The sequence below is a fragment of the Alosa sapidissima genome, chromosome 14 (assembly GCF_018492685.1).
Source record: "Alosa sapidissima isolate fAloSap1 chromosome 14, fAloSap1.pri, whole genome shotgun sequence".
NCBI classification, from domain to species: domain Eukaryota; kingdom Metazoa; phylum Chordata; class Actinopteri; order Clupeiformes; family Clupeidae; genus Alosa; species Alosa sapidissima.
Genome location: NC_055970.1, coordinates 31,362,284 through 31,379,148, shown reverse-complemented (window position 1 = coordinate 31,379,148; position 16,865 = coordinate 31,362,284). Strand labels below are relative to the sequence as shown.

Genomic DNA, 16,865 nt, shown 5'->3' with positions numbered 1-16,865 from the left:
CCGGACTGCAGAGGTCGCAAACACTTGGCCATTGGAGCCCACAGCAAGCACAACGACAGAGGCCAGCACCACAATCAGGTCTACGAGCACCACACAAGAACAAGAGGTAGTCATACAATACATTCAGCATGCAATTTCAGAGCATTACGTTTAGTTTGAGGAAATGCTGTGAAAACCATAATGGAGTAATTGGGTTGTACTGCACCGATGATGGAGATGGGTTTCCTGGCAAATCGCAGCCTTCCCAAGACGCCCACATATTTACTCCGGCATCCAGCTGACCAGAGTCTGACCACATACTCTACGCCAAAAAACACCACAAGCACAATTTCCTGCAGGGAAACAAAATTATGCGCCTTTCTGAAAGACAGAGTCTGGGGTAGAGTTTAGAAGATAGAAGACACAATAAGTTTTGTTTGATAATGAAATGCCGGGATGTGTCCTGTGGCGATTTTTATCAGTGACAGTCAATAATGAACTGACAACTTGAATTTCAATTAGGAATACCAGACTTGCCCAGCAGGAGAAAAAAAAAGAAATGATTTTGATTGGCAGCATATTTAATGAAATTTCGGGTTTAACAACACATCTGACAAGAATACAACTACAAGATAACAGATGTATTTCACCCTTTACTCGTGTAAGGCAAAACCAAAATAAGTTTAGTATCATCACCACTAAAGAAAGCACCATACTGTACATCTGGAGGGAGAGAAATTAGAATAGACAGCTACATAAACACAAAACAAACAGAACCAATATCCTAGTGATAATGGAAATGATCTTTCCTAGAGGACGATGATGAAGTCGTGGAGACAGTATTGACAGGAGGCTATGTGAAACCACAGAGAGGCCAGCACGCCCGCATGGCCAGCCACCACTAACCCCCCACCCCAGCTGAACCACTTGCTGGAGGCAAACAATGGGGACCTTGGTGTCTGCCGGCCAGGGCCCCACTGAGCGCTGAAGACCCTCAGACAAGTATGAGTTATGAGCTTGGCCAGGGAGCCCCTGTGTTGGGGAGCGCGGTGGTGGTGGGGTGGCCAGGTCCCCCAACAAGCAGCCTGGGAAAAGGGGGGAGCCTCGTCTGGAGAGGGGCAGACGGGCAGCAAAGGTTAGCTTGTCCAAATCTCTCCTCAGAATGGCCAGCCGCAACAGGACCTGCCCTGGTGTGCCGCGTCGACACAGGGTGTGGACCAAACAAAGCAGTGGACAGATGCAGAACGGGGCGCACTGACAGAGGGAGGGCAACAGGGACGACTGGTGCCACAGGGCATATAAGGCATGAAAGGCTACACATAACTTTGTCTGTTCCAGTTACGCCACTGCCAGCCGTCTTCAGTGGTAACGCTATCAAGGGGCATCACTGTGTCCTTTATGCAAATGTGGAGAGAACTGGAGCTCCATTAAATCCAGAAAAAGAAATGGGGCTAATTTCAATGTTAAAAATGTGAAGCGTCCACCTCATTGGCCCAGTGACATAGTGACCCCACCGGCCAGCTGTCATGACATAAAGTCTGAGTGGCCAACAAAGAGAGAGGGCGCCTCTGGCCATAAGAGTGTGGTGGAGGGGATGCGGGGAGGGGGGGGGGGGGGGGGGTACAGGAAATCAAGCAACAGATGCAATGCTTCTCCGGGTTGCCGTGGTAATGTGATTTCCAATCCAACCTGCAGCAGGGCGGATTGGGCAGCAGTCGGTTGACCACAGGGGGTTGCGATGGCAACACAAAGGGAATGGCTGACCAAAAGTAATCAATCTTTTTATGTGCTCTATGAAGGCATGATATTGACATGAGAGATTGTGTTCAGTGTGAGAGATGGACAACAAATTGTAAAGTTCTCTAGTTGTATTCATCTTTTTTTCTGGCCGACTTATTCTCTTAATTACTGTATGAAAGAGCTAAAGAACGTATTTAGAAAAAACGTATTTAGAAAAGTATTTAGGTTGATTATCCTGTAAAATGGCTTGACAGACTAAACAGAAAATGTTTCAGGTCTCAAACACATCTGAAATTCAGCCTCTGAAACACTTTCTTTAGCTTTATGGCTTTTTTGTTGTTGTTTTTGACGGTAAATAGGCTTGAATGTTGATTGGTTACTGTGTGAAATCCCCTGCCTATAGCACTAGGAATGTATCATGTCTCCTGTGTATTTGAAATTGGTTTCCAAAGCATCTCCAACTCTAATCCCCCCACACCCTTCAGACAGAGCTGAGCTGGGGAGGGCGTTGGATCCTAACCTCCCCTCCCTGTAGGACAGAGATAGATGGAACCAATGCCTGCCCTGTGGGGGGCAGGAAGTCATGCCACTTAACTGTCTCAGTGATGATTACTCTCTCACTTGCAAACTAAGACGCTGAGGAAACATAGTTCTGCATGCGTCACTGACGTGAGAGCAGCTGTAAGAAGGGGGAAGGAGTGAGACTTCTCCTGGGTGACGGCTTGGTGCTGTTTTATCGCAGTGGGACAACGTTTATCTTGCACAAGTGTTGGGTCACTGCTCATTAGAGCCTGACACGCCAGCAAGGACATCCTGTTGGACATGTCACTCTCTACAACCCTACACGTATTCTGTCACACCTTCAGATAGAGCAGACATCCTCAATGAGCTGCTAATCTTCACAGCACCACTGCTGCCTTAACTGTGTATTTGGTATTTGTGTGTGTGTGTGTGTGTGTGTGTGTGTGTGTGTGTGTGTGTGTGTGTGTGTGTGTGTGTGTGTGTGTGATGCCAATTGTCAAAAACAGGACCCTACAGCAATCCTTTGGAAAACTATACTAACATGAATACTAACTAATTCTGTGCTGTACATCCATAGTGAAATGTGAGTCATTAAAAAGTGGGTCAATGGATAATTTGAAAATGGCTTTTGCGCATTCCCATTAACAATAATTAGCATTTGAACTTCTTCTAACTCTGATTTATGACCCCTGCCATAATGTGATCATTTGCCTGAATAACAAAGGAGCATCATGAGACAGTGTAAACAACATGTTGACCATGTCAAAGCTTCCAAATTGAATGACCTATCCATGCCTGTCGTTAATAGCTGTAGGGGAATTCCCCAACTGTGCGTCCTGCTTTAACAGTTCAACCTTGTGATAGTTATAAAATATGCACGACTCTAAATGAGTTCCTCTCTAAAGACCTCTTTTTAATACAGTGCAATGTGTTGCTGAAGCCTAGAGGTCGAGTGGACTATAAAGAAGGGCAATAAACATGGTGACCCAGGTCAGTTTAATGTAGTTAGCAAATATCCAGCTGAGAGTATTGTACTCAATGATCTTTAGCTCAAAAGAGATCAGGGGGATTGGGATCACCATATGGCTTCAGAAGGGGCTTTAAATTGGAAATGGGATGCCACTTACAGCATTAAAGCAAACTACAATAAATAAAGTATAAATGTCAAAATTCATGCAACTCTGACAGATCGCTATCAATCTACAATCAACATTTTAAAACATAATAAAATCTTTAGTAAAATTAGACCACTATCTTAAATTAAATAAAAGCAAAGAGCAAGAGAAATAATGTAATATTAGGCATTGTCTTATAATTAGCTAAATATACAATTACTATGTATCAGTATTAGCAATTGAAAACTTGAAAAATTATCTACCCTAGCAAACACCCACTATAACTTCAGAGAAGCAGAAATCTTAAATGAAAGTGCTTGAGTCAGTGCACTATGGCTCTGATGAGGAGAATGTGGAGGAGTATGTTGGCGGGAGCTTGGATGGGAGCTGTATTTTCTTTGTGAACATTCTGTCGGTCAAAGTGGAGTTTATCAGAGGTCAAGTGCTATAGTACAAACACATCCTGCCAGCACTGAATGGAACTGAACAGACAGTGCTCTTTAAACACCCCACACGTGTGCATTCCACAGCCTGCAGCGTCTGGGACTGTAACACTACATAACGTCTTCATTGCTGGAATCTCACTGTAAGATCTCTCACTGATGAAACGCGATCTGTTGAGGTCTGATTCATGACATTTGGCGACGGAATCGCCTCGGTGGCACAAAAGGGGGGACACCTGTTGTGAGGCTTGGTTAAGCTTGGAGCCTCTAAAGCAGGCAGGCCACTCCTGGCCCTGGCTTGACTAATCCCTGCAGGGGCTGCCCTGCTCCAAGCCCCGAGTCTGCTAGATTAACTTGTGATTCTGGGCGTTGCCTAATGAACCGACCGTGCTGCTTTAATCCCATTAGCCATTGGCTGGCTTGCACTTTGACCTTGTGCGCCTCGAACCGGCAAACCCCAGCCTCGCTCAATCTGCCCCCTAATCTCCCTCCCTTTGCTTTTGCCTTTCGCTGGCTGTGCGAGGGGCCACAAACGAACCCCCCTCCCAAACCCCCCCACCCCCTCCGTCCAAGCCCTGGCCTTTGTCTCTGCTCCGCCGACTGAAGAAAGGCAGATTTACCACACAAACAGACAAATTATTGTGAGTACGAGGCCTGTTAATCCCAGCATCTGGCACTCAGAGTCGCTGATTTGTGAGTCGCTCAAATCCCCCTTTGTCTCAAGTACAATTGCCACTGCCACCGCCCCCCATCCCCCACCACGGCTGCAATCATTTACAGTATTGAGCTAATCAGAAATCACTGAGTAATTCTAACACCAAATGGGTAGGGGTAGGGGTACGAGCCCAATATAAACAAACTGTATATCACTCACACTGACTCAGTGACTTATTGTTCTCAGAGATGGGGTATTGTTGCAGGTTGCCCTTGAAAGCCACACGTTGCAGTGATTAGGCATGTTTATCAAACAATGTTTGTTTATTGGTTTGTTTCCTCTAGTAGTTTGCTTGTTCAAATGTCTACTCAAAACAACTTTAGGAATGAATGGCAATACCCTTACATAGTTTGAACCTTATCAAACACACTCATTAAAATATTTATAACACATATATTTCCCTGAAAAATTGTCATATGTAAAAGGTTAGACACATCACATAATTTCTTATCACATTAGTGGCCTACACTATTGGTTACAGTTACTATTAACTGTGTCTAAAATAGTCTACTTGCAGACACTTTGACGTTAACGTTGATTTTAGACTCTAGAGTTGAGTTTGGATGACTGAGAGTTTGGATGATTTCAGACCACCTGAGTAGAGGTAACTAAAACACATGCACTCATATAACTCATAATTTAAAAATACTCTGTAAACATGACACATTCAGGTCAGTTTACAAAAACTGATAGAGACTACGGTTCTGGTAAAGGTAGTGCTTGGTCGCCCTCTACTGGTCAGCAAGAAATAGGGCATATCAGTGCAATAACGCTGCCAGCACGAAATCTAGTTGACCTCGAATCAGATTTGAACAATGCTGAGATAAGATCTTAATCTGTCCTTGAATCATGATTCCTTGGTCACATTTTGGAGCACACAAGAGGGAAAAGACACACAGAGACCTCAACAGGTTTCGCACTTCAACAGCTCTCTTGAATGTCAGCAGAGTTTGACCTTGAGCACAGAAGAGGAAATTCCACCTGTTTTGCAGTGAATGGACACTGTGCGGATTAGGGGGAGCACTCACCACCCAGAAGAGTGTTCCATGAGCCAAGGCCTGGTACTGATCGATAGTGGAAAGCACACTGAGGATTAAGCAAGCCAGGACAATGAGAAACCTGCCAGGGAGAAAACAAACAATTAGCTGCTGAACACCATCAGCCGTTTCACCACCAGTCTCCCAGTGGCCTGGCTACACTCATTACCTTGGAAACAGAAGTAGGAGACATTTAATGCAAGTGGACAATGCAACCTGAGGTCATACCAACAAAGCATGGAAAAATGAAACCAAATGTCTACACCTCTAGCATGTCGAGGCAAAGTACTTGGTTAACCATATATTTTGACTATGTGTAATTCACACACATCTACAGTATATAACAATGTTCTAAATTTCAAACTATAAATATCCTATAAATATAACAGGCCTAAATACATCGAAGTGGACTTTAAACAAACAAACCATATTAGTATATGTGTCTGCTATAAACTCTAATATAAGTGCAAATCAGACCATAGAATAAATAGGAAAGCTGGGAAAGTCCATGGGGGCTGCCCTCAAGCTGTTCTTGAAGTCAAACACATCACTAAGTTCACTCTCCAAGCAAGGTCACTTGCCCCTTTCAGCCTGAACCAATACAATCTGCAGCAGCTCCTCAATACATTTGAGATAAAGTTGTTTCCTTTTCAAAGATAGGCTGAACTGTTTGGACACGGCTGATCTGGCAGAACACATATGAGTGCACACATTTCCATTTCACCTGAGTAATAATTTTCCTAGAAGCAAAAGTTACGTGCACGTGCTGGCCTCTTTATGATATAATATGCCCAAATGTTTCTGACAGCTGATAAGGCAAGCATATGAACTTGAAATAAGGGTTGGATGAAAGCACTAGGTTTGCACTCAGGCACTTTTGGTTTAAGTCAGGAATAACTGAGAGTAAACAGAATCTTATCACTGTTATGCTTTACGTTTAACTTAAGATCAAGAAAGCACAGCCCCCACTCCAAACAACAGGATGAGAACACTACAGTACATATACACATTGCTGGCGCATGAATGGTAATGATGCAGTATCATTGCTATGGGAAACATTGAATATGTTGGCCCATAAATATAATAAAGTGTGAGAGAATAGGTCTTGTGTGATTGGAGGAGAAAGTGGGAGAAGAAGAAGGACGGAGAGGGAAGTGCAGTATTAGTTACAGTTATTACACACAGTCAGACACAGAAGTTACAGTATTACACACAGTCAGACACAGAAGTTACAGTATTACACACAGTCAGACACAACCGACACAACACTCACGTGAGTTCAGCTACACACACACACACACACACACACACACACACACCCGCCACCACAGCGCATGTGAGCTCAGAAACTGCACACAACCGCCACAACATGATCACGTGAGCACACACACATATCCACCAATGTAGACTCACACTGGTACACTGGTAGACACACACATTGGTTTTTAAACAGCATATCTCAAAGAATAAAGACACAAATATTGTATTATCTATTATCACTTATACATAGTGAAGTCTGTAGGAAACTTAAAACATCAGATCAGCAGCATCCTTAACAAAACTGACAAACTGACAAAAATTGATTTTGTGATTTATGGAACACTCATTATGTCTTTAATATATTAATGTCTTAGACTATCAAAGAAACAGACAGTCATAAAAAGAAGTGAGGAACAGTCATAAATAATTTCAAGTACACACTTGCACCTTTACTCTGCCATTAATTTGTTTGGATAGCCTATTACAGAAGATAAGGTAAACGATTAGTTAAATGGGATAGTGGCTACAGTGGGCAGCAATATGTAACACCAACACACATATGTAGGTTAACTACATTACAGTTCAAAAAGCAAAGATAAGGCTATGATGAGTGTAATTCTAAATAAATATAGTAACTTTATGTAGGCTTAGTAACTGAACAGCAACTGGGATACACTGCAGCACTAAACAACATTATTATATGCATATCATCATTATATGCAAGTGATAATTCACATGCAGACAGAAAAAGGTAAACTGAACACATGAAAGGCAACAGCTGGTGCAACAAAGAGAACTGGCCTTTCATTTTCACTGAAGCTTTCAGTAAGATCTTTGAGGGAGGGGTGTGGGTTGAAAACAAACAGGCTGCTTGCCCTGGGCAGAGTGAGCATCCACACACCATACAAACCAACTAGCTCTCCATCACCATCAGACCTGCTGGACCAGCAGCATTCTCCTCATTAGGGAAGGAAGTCGTCTTCACTTAGCTCGTTCTCCTCCAATACTGACATTATTATGACTATTGTTGTTGTTCTATTGCTGTTATTATTCTTGGTTTGGATGTCGCTTGTATTAACAACAACAATAAAAACAACACAATTGACATTCTTCCAAATGTATAGGCCAGTGCCATGCCATGAAAGTAGTTTAAACTGATGTATTACCTGCTGTCTTGTATTGACAGACTGGTCTACTTTGTACGACATACTGTACATGAAGTCAAAGAGAAGTCAGTGTGTCTTGCAGTGACAAAGCTTTCCTATGTCACTACATGGCTTAACCAGCATGCATCCCAGCTGAATGGCAGCAGATTTCTATAGTTATTCATTATTGATGAGGGGGATCATTTACACCCACCTGTGCTGGTACCATTTGTCCAAGTACCTTCCACTCAGACAACAAAATCCCCCTGCTAGACTTTAGTCATTGCAGCATTTACACACACAACCCAAGGGCACAGCTGCCATTGGGACTGAAGCTCATGGACTCTTTCTCTTTTTCTCTGATGTCCTCATTTTCTGCTTTCCAGTTTTCTGTGTGTATCTCTCGTGCCACTGGTGGTGAGGGTCGTAAACATGAGTGTAACATGAAAGTAGGTGGTAGGCTCTGCTGTCATGCCCACACACACCACAGAAGTCTGAAGAGGTCATGCTGTCCAGATAAAGGGCCCTATATCCCTCTGAAGCTCTGAAGAGCGATAAGGCAGCACACATTCTTGGCTAGCCCTGCTAGCCTCCCACTCTCACTCACTGAGGCGAAAGGCAATGTTTCCTTTGCTCATTCTCCAGCAAGGATCTTCTTCTGACGGCAGATGTTGATACATTTTATGACATTGCCACTGGGGTGATACATGTTGGAGGTTAGGAGAGAGGATAGGAAACCACCATTTGTAATGTCATCATTGGGTTATGTAATGTTGATGTTGTTGACCCCTCTGAGGACTATTTTTGTCAAACATCACAGACCAGATGTGTGTGCCGAAACTCTGGCTCTCTCCTAACCATTCATATACACATGGACGCAAACACGTCATAAACCACATGCACACGCACACACAAGCACGTACGCACACGCACACACACACACACACACACACACACACACACACACACACACACACACACACACACACATGCATACATATTGGAAATACTTTGGGAAAACAAATGTTAATTTTACTGTGTTGAGCAAACATATATTCCCTTTCCAAAGCAAAATTACGATAATAGACTTTCAGTTCATTCATAAATATTATGGCACATCTACCAAGCTCCCAAAATGGTCATTGGTGTTTATGTCCAAGGCCTTGTGCCGGTTACTCTCCCTACTACTGCATCACGGCTGTACCACTGACTCATGCCTCTGTTAAGTTTCCGGCTGGCAGTCTGGCTGAGGGAACACTCACACTCTGCTGGCACCGCTCTTAAACACCAACAAGTCACAGGGTGGCCAGGCCAGACAGGCCCTTTGGCTCCACAGGACCGTCAAGCTGCCAAGTTTAGTCGCTTGCTATCACCCCCTGTCCTGTGAGAGATACGGTATGACCATCAAGCATGGACTTCATTCTGAACATTCCTCTACCACAGATGTACTTACAAATCCCCCCACTGAACTGTATGGACACCTAACATATTTACCTATATAAAGCGTCAGGACAATCCATGCCATTACTGTAATACATACACTGCATGTGATGGCTAATACCTGTGCTGTAATGATAAAGCCATTGGTGTATTTGTTAGCAATGTTTTCTTAGAAAGTTTTTTGACATTTTGACTCCAGTTTCAAATTAAATCACTAGTCAGTACGATGCAAGTGATTTCACTCATTAATCCGAAAGGGAAATATAAAACAATCGGTTTGCTTGGTTCGATATTGAACATAGGCTACACCTGAAACTCACAACTCAAACCTTGAAGAGTAGTTATGAACAAATTCACAAATGAGTAGAACATCATTATGAGACTTACACTGCGAAGTGATATACAAAACATTTCCACCCGGATGGTCTCTCCAAAAAGTTGTAGACGCGTCCTTGGACGTAACCTCTGGTGAGCACAGGGCGAGTGGTACTGTACACAGACATCCGGGGGTTGAGGTTAAGTCCATGCAGGTGGGATGCCCGTCGTTGGCCCGCCACTGTGCGGACAGTGATGTCTTCAATGCTCTTTTTTCTCCCCATGGTAGTTTGATTTTGTGGAATCGTTAGGGTATTCTTGCTACAAGGAGTCCCAGATTGAACAGTGTCATATAATGCATTAGATGTCTTTTCGGACATTTCCAGCTCAGACGGTGTGCTTCCCTGCAGAGGTATGGACGACCCCGCTATATTCCAAGCGTTTGCGTTATTCCCTGTCGGAGAGGACATATCTTAATCTGCGAAAGCGCTCCGGGAGAGCGGAGAAGAGGAAGGTACAGAATCCAGCTCCGTCTGTAAACTCACTTGTTACGCGCCTCCGTCCAATGCAATTGTTACGATATAGTTTATCGTGCGTGTAGAGAGACCAAACTGTCCAAAGTAGTTCAAAACATACTTTAGCCTGTGTTACCATGCAGATCTAAGCAACACCATGGTTTTAATTAAATATAGGCTATGCCATATGCTTTCCTAAGAGCGCTACAACCTACACTGATCGCTGCGTTCCAAGCAGTGAAAGAACTGCTGGCCGAAGAGGGATAAGGGAAACAGCAATCTACCTCTATCACGTGCAACATCATTAAAAAGGTAGCCTACCTGATGGGCTTGAATGGATGGGATGATCCCTTAAATTAATGCGTAGGACTCCTTCGTAAAACGAAAATATTTAAGTAATGGCGTGGAAAGTTGTTGTGCAAAGCTAACTGTGTTTTGTGTGTGCTACCAAGGTATTTGGGGGATTTTGTTGAGTTATGAATTGTGAAATTCTCCAATCAATTTTACTACTACTGTCGACGTCTGCATGACCTTGAGTGCCTGCCATGTCACTCATAAGAGGTCTGGAGAACTATTCTATTCATTCAGAGAGACGCGCTTCTTTTCCACTGAGGTCACATGGCTCACAGGCGGTGACAGCTTCTGTTGTCGGGTAGATATTGCTGTTTTAACAGATGCAAGCAGATATCGGATAATAATTCACTGAATGTATCCCAGTAACCTTCACACACACAGGAAGTTTTGTCAGAGATATGCATTCCAAAAACCGGTCTCTAGGCAAAAGAATTGGAAGTAATTACAGACCTGAAAATTAATTATGCACGTGAAAATGGCAAATTAAAACATCATATTTTGCGTGGTCTCTGTGGAGATTAAGTCATAGGCCTACTCATTTTTATATCTAAATCAACATAATTACCCTATAATTTGGTACTATTGGTACGTATTAATATGAATAATTTTGGTTGCAGTGCCCTAGAGTGACGAAGGAGAGCAGCATTTCTTCATCTTTACGCTGCAGTCTAGACGTCTATCAAACACCCGTTTCTCATTGGTCTGCATTTCTAGCCTACGATTGGTTTTGTTTACAGTAAATTACTGCATTACTTCTATATAAATGTATGCTATCAGAACAACATTGTTTTAAGCACTATAACTGTCCAAAGCACTACAACATCTCTGCCCAAATGCCATTTAAATCAAATTTCAAAGCTCACAGTGATCATAGTATAATCTATATAGCCTATGCTTGTTGTTTGTTGTTGATACCTTGAGAGAGAGATAGAGAGAGAGAGAGAGAGAGAGAGACATGCTCAACAAGCAAGTTCAGTAAGGCGGCTTTGTTGGTGATGTTTTTTGCTGCTTTGGTTCTTTGGTTGCACATTCAGGCTACTGCCAGCACATGTTGTACTGGAAGGAGGGCCTTTATGGATTTCGGGTACAACATGCAATACGTTTGTGACTGCTGCCAGCCAACAGCATTGCTGTTGTATCCTGCATCAGATAGATAGATAGATAGATAGATAGAACATGAATTCAGCTCTGGTGTCCTTTAGTACTATGGTAATTTTGCTTTCAGGAATCAACCATCTGCTGTAGACAGTGCTGAAAAAAGAAATGGTTCTCCTGTCTAAGTTCAGACCATTTCTTTGGTCTCAACCTACTAATTTAAGGCAGTTACATGTGCTACCAATCCATGGCATGAGAAAAAATAGTATGCTGGCAACCAGGCCTACAATTAAGGTCAGTTAAATATCGTACCAAGAATGGGTGTGGCTACAAACAAAACAAAGCAGTGAAGCTTTGAAGGAAGTTAGAACAAAAAATACTTCATGTATTTGTTGTAAGCCCAACAATAGCCCAAGGACAGCAAAAAGAAAAGAATAAATTCCTTTGAAACAAAAGTGTTTATCAATTTATAGAACGTTAAGCATAGATAAGAACACAGTACATCAGACAGTCACATTCCGTTCAGAGGATACAATGTTACAATGGTAGTACTGATGACAATGGTGCCAGTCCATGTTTACAACTAAGCTACAGTACGTATTGGGGAATGTACTTTGCATTCATGTTACCTTTTGATCAAAGAAAAGAAGAAACTTTCAGTCAACAAATTATGAAAAATTGAAAGGCGGAATATAATTTGTAATAAAAAAAATCCTGAAAACGTTAAATATTAAGGGGAAAATAAACAATGTTGTACAGTTTACCATTCATCATAGGTTTAAATTTAAAAGAACTTGGATACATACCAGGCAATAGAGACTGACCCAGCATTAGAATCAAACTTACCAAGATTACGATTTATTTCAAGCATTTTCTCTGTGTATTACAGAAGTGAAAGGCTGGTCTCTCTCTCTCTCTCTCTCTCTCTCTCTCTATATATATATATATATATATATATATATATATATATATATATTTATTTTTTTTACTAAGAAACAGTTGTTACAAAAAGAAAAAAAAACAACAACTGAGATGTTCATCATTTCTGAGATGTTCACTTGAATTGTTATCTTTCATTTTTGGACAGATTGACCTACTGAAAATGACTGAAAAAGCTCTGCAAGCCATGCTCTCCAAAAAATGGAAGAGCTCCTTCATTGCTTCTCATGTAAAGTAGCAGAAGCACCAGTACGGCCAATAGCACTAGTGGCACCAACAGGTTCCATCCGGATGCCAGAATGTTATACCACTTGGCCTTTTCGGAGCACTCCCGGGCCTCTCTTAAGTTTCCCAGGGTCTTCTGGTCCCTAGCCTGGAGACACAACCCAGTTAATGTGAAATATGCTTATCACTGGCATGTTCCCCCCATAATATCCATTGTAATGATATTTGTCACAGTATTCCACGAGACATTCATTATCATTTTGTAGTCACTACTTCATGTAACAGAAATGACAAGACTGACCTTTACTGAATAGACGAGAGCCAGGAATCCAAGGCAACAGAAGTTGACATACAGAGTGTTGCAAAGGGACCAAATCAAGTAGTCCTTGGGGACCTTTTCTGAGGTTCCCATATTTATGGTAGTGGAATGCGCCATTTTGCGAGTGGATTTAGTAGTAGTTAGTGGGGTGTAGTCGGTGGAGTAGCAATAAGTCGCATTATCCATACTGATGGCTCTTTTCTCCTCAGGTGTTGAGTTCTGGAGCTGTGCATAGAGTTCCCCAATGTGCTGCTCTGCTCCCTGTCTGTCTCTTGAGAGATTTTTGTGGCATAGTTTTTATGCAGGGCAGGGCAGAGAGGGCTGGCAGTTTGTGGTCTTTCCTCTGATACGACAGCAGTGCTGGAATTATACACACCGACTTTAGTCACATCACATATCCAGGGCTTACTAGTTATTTCACAAGTCAGCAGTATTTCATTCATGTGATGTTTGGTGCGATCAAACATCTGCAAGCGATAAAAATGCAGAGTAGGTATATCTTTTGAGGCGAAACATCTCATGAAAAAGAAATGTTGAAAACCCCGGCTGTGGTATAGGCACATGGCCTTAAGTGTTGTGTTGTGGTGGTGGCAGGTAAGCAGTGGTGGTGTGAGTGGGAGTGTAGTAGTAGTAGTTTCATCACATTTAGCCCTCAATGACAAACATGATAGATCTCCAAAGTAGTCCACATTCTTCTTCTGTGTAGGCACACGAGTCTCACTCAGCCCGAGGGAAGAAGTCTGCAGCTCTACTGTTAAGAAAAAAAAGCCAATGGGTATACTTAGATGTGACATGAATTACAATGAATTGAACTAAACTAAGTGGAGTTTCCAGAATAATAACAAAAAAATACCTGATATGTGCACATATCATGGCCGGGTGAATTACCGAAAAAAACTTTTTTTTGCTAGACTCTCAGCCTCATTCAGTGTTATCTTTTGAAACCTTGGATGATTGATGTCGATTTTGTTACATGTTTACTGGGTCAGGACAAGGCCCTGGGGCAAATCAGTAAGGTGGCTCAAAAGGTTTTTGGAGAGATCTGTTAGATCGAAAGCACTTTCTTTTTGACAAACTGAATACCAATGAGGATGTACCAGAAAGCAGCTCCCTCTGTGTGGACTAACAGGTTTATCCTCCACAGTTCTCCTCTGTCTTTAATATTGTATGAACTGTACAGATCTAGACTGACGGCCTCCCTGATTCTATGCTAATCCATTCCATTTCATATTATATTTTCCATGTAGTCATTTAGCGGATGCTTTGATCCAGAGTGACTTGTTATGCAGCGAATGCACACATAGTGTCAGAATATGGGCTCCCAGGGGTAGAGGAAGTGCTGACCTTGATAATTCCACTGTCATGCATCACACTTTAAGCATGATGCTGTTATGGATAATTGATACTCATGTGTTTAAACACATGCTCGTGTACTGTAGGTCCCTAGATGACCCAAGTGACAGTGTTTGCTGTCTTTCTCCCATTCTGTTGGCCCACTTAGGCTTGGACTGTCTTGTCCTGAAAAGCTACTGCATGACTGGATGTACATTTTCAAGATGCTAGAAGAAAAGATACAACTAAAAATAACCAGACAAAAGAATCATGGTATTGGAAGGCGGTTGTGTACAGCCTCTTTTGTGCTCTGTCTTCCGGAACCTTTTTCTGCCCACTTTGGAAGAAGCTGCCTTCTCCCTCGGTAGGGTTTGTTTGGGGAAGTGTTCATAATGGGCGCACTGAATCATGGTACACTGAAGCATCACAAGGGATGCCATTTGCGTAATATGAACATAATGCAAAGTTAATTACTGGATCTAATTGACTCAATTAATGCACAATGAATGTTGTATTTACTAAAGCAAACCTTTATTTCACAAGCACATCCACGGGAGACTCATGACTATGCACATGAGCTGGCTTGCAAGTTGCAACAATAAAAAGAAAACTGAAACAGTCCTGGGTGGACTAAAGACACAAAATTCAGTGATTTTATTTCCTCTTACAAAATGACCCCTGTGAGAGCTAGGATAAACACCACCGACTGGCTGCTTACTGAATATACAGAAGAAAAACAGTCAATTTACTGTGCTATGCTTGACAATGAAAGGACAGAAAAGGCTAAAAGTAGCAGAGGACATTTCTGGTTTAAAAACTCTCTAAATTTTACCACTGTTATAACGCTGAGAAGAGACCACAGTAATGCTATGGTGGAGGAAGCCATAGTAATAGAGCTGGATTATCTCTGCTGCCTGAATATCAGCCACTGTCCATGCAGCATTGTAAGCAAGCTGTTTAGACGGTCAGTTATTTAAAACATCTTTATGATCCGTCAATGTATGGAGATGGAGATCTATAGGTCTATCTGCTAATAACTGAAGCTAATGTTTACCATGTCTATGAACATCTTTGGAGAGAGTTATTTTCTGTACAATATGCACAAAATGCTTATTTATTAATAGTTGCTAAATTATTAACTACCATATAAACATAATTGTATGCCTTGTGTGGCCGATATACTACACAGGAGGAATACATTTTCTTGAGGCTCATCCTGCAGATGTCTAATAAACAAAAATATTAATAGCATAAAAGAGTTGGGGCTGTCTTTTTGATGACAGCATATCAACACTGAAGTAGATGTTGCATGAAACTCCCAGCGCTGCATGTCAGCCGAGCCGAGGGCTGCAAATAGCATCTATTCGCTCGTCCGTTTGGAAAACGGGGAAGGTGTATTGCCTAGTATGAGTCGGTCCCTCGATGCTCTGAAATGGAAGAGATTCCGACGCGTTGTGTCGTGACATCACTCGACTCTGGCTGAGGTCAGGGATGAGGTAGTGACTCACTCACTCTCTGCCCCCCGAGACACTTTTATTCCACACTACTAAACTAATATCATCAGCCTCTGAGCTGCTCAGCCTCCACCATGACTACATGGGGGAAATTGTGGCCACGGTTGGACTTGTGGACAGCGCATGGCTCGAGGGGAATTCACAGGTACGCTGTGGCTCGGACCTCGGAAAGTCACCCCAAGTCAGCCCACAGCGTCGTGAATGCCACAACTTAGTTTGGAGTCATGTGGTGTGTTAGAGTAGCAATGCAAATGTAGCCTTTGCTTTGTTTATGCCAAAGGACGGTCTTAAAAAGGGCCTTTGGTGAAATCAGAAATCAGTCATTTGTGCGGAGGGTATAATGACCGAGGGCCTCTGTTCATGTAAATAAATGTAAATAAAGTGCAAGCTATTTATTTATTTTCTATTTATTCCTGTTTATTAAATGTTGATGTGTACTAAATCAGTGATGCTAAGCAAAGATATACCCAGTGTGCAGCCCCGAATGAACAGTGTCCCTTTTTGTTTTTGACAAGACAGAGGAAGTGTCCTTGCCCACTGAGACTGTGTAATGTACTAATCTAGTGCAATCACCATAGGGAGCTGCTCAAATGCAAATGTATAATTGATGTGTTTCATTACTGTGGTGTAATGGGCAGAGGATGAATCACACACAGATATCATTGTGTGCAGTAATAATAGTAACAATAGCTATTTATGATGCAGTTATCATGGAAGGTACTCAAACCACAGTTTAAAACTTGTGATTGGAAAGCAAAGAGCAAGGATCTCTGACATTTATGAAAATGTAAGGGCATAGCATCAGTGTGAGTCCAAGACAAACTGATGTACACAATAATCCATTGCACATATAACACATTT

At 42.3% G+C, this 16,865-nt stretch overlaps 1 protein-coding gene across 2 annotated transcripts in view; it reads right to left on the bottom strand.

Moving 5' to 3' along the window:
• The window catches only part of kcnq1.1 (potassium voltage-gated channel, KQT-like subfamily, member 1.1), a 32,150-nt gene extending 21,702 nt beyond the window's left edge, over window positions 1–10,448 (bottom strand). For both annotated transcript variants that reach the window (XM_042062287.1, XM_042062288.1), the window contains exons 1-4: window positions 9,784–10,448; window positions 5,543–5,633; window positions 206–332; window positions 2–80 (exon numbers count right to left, since the gene is read on the bottom strand). In XM_042062287.1, the coding sequence (XP_041918221.1) occupies window positions 2–80; window positions 206–332; window positions 5,543–5,633; window positions 9,784–10,181 (695 nt within the window). In that variant the 5' untranslated portion in view covers window positions 10,182–10,448. The remainder of the gene's footprint in view (window position 1; window positions 81–205; window positions 333–5,542; window positions 5,634–9,783) is intronic.
• Window positions 10,449–16,865: the final 6,417 nt, after the last annotated feature.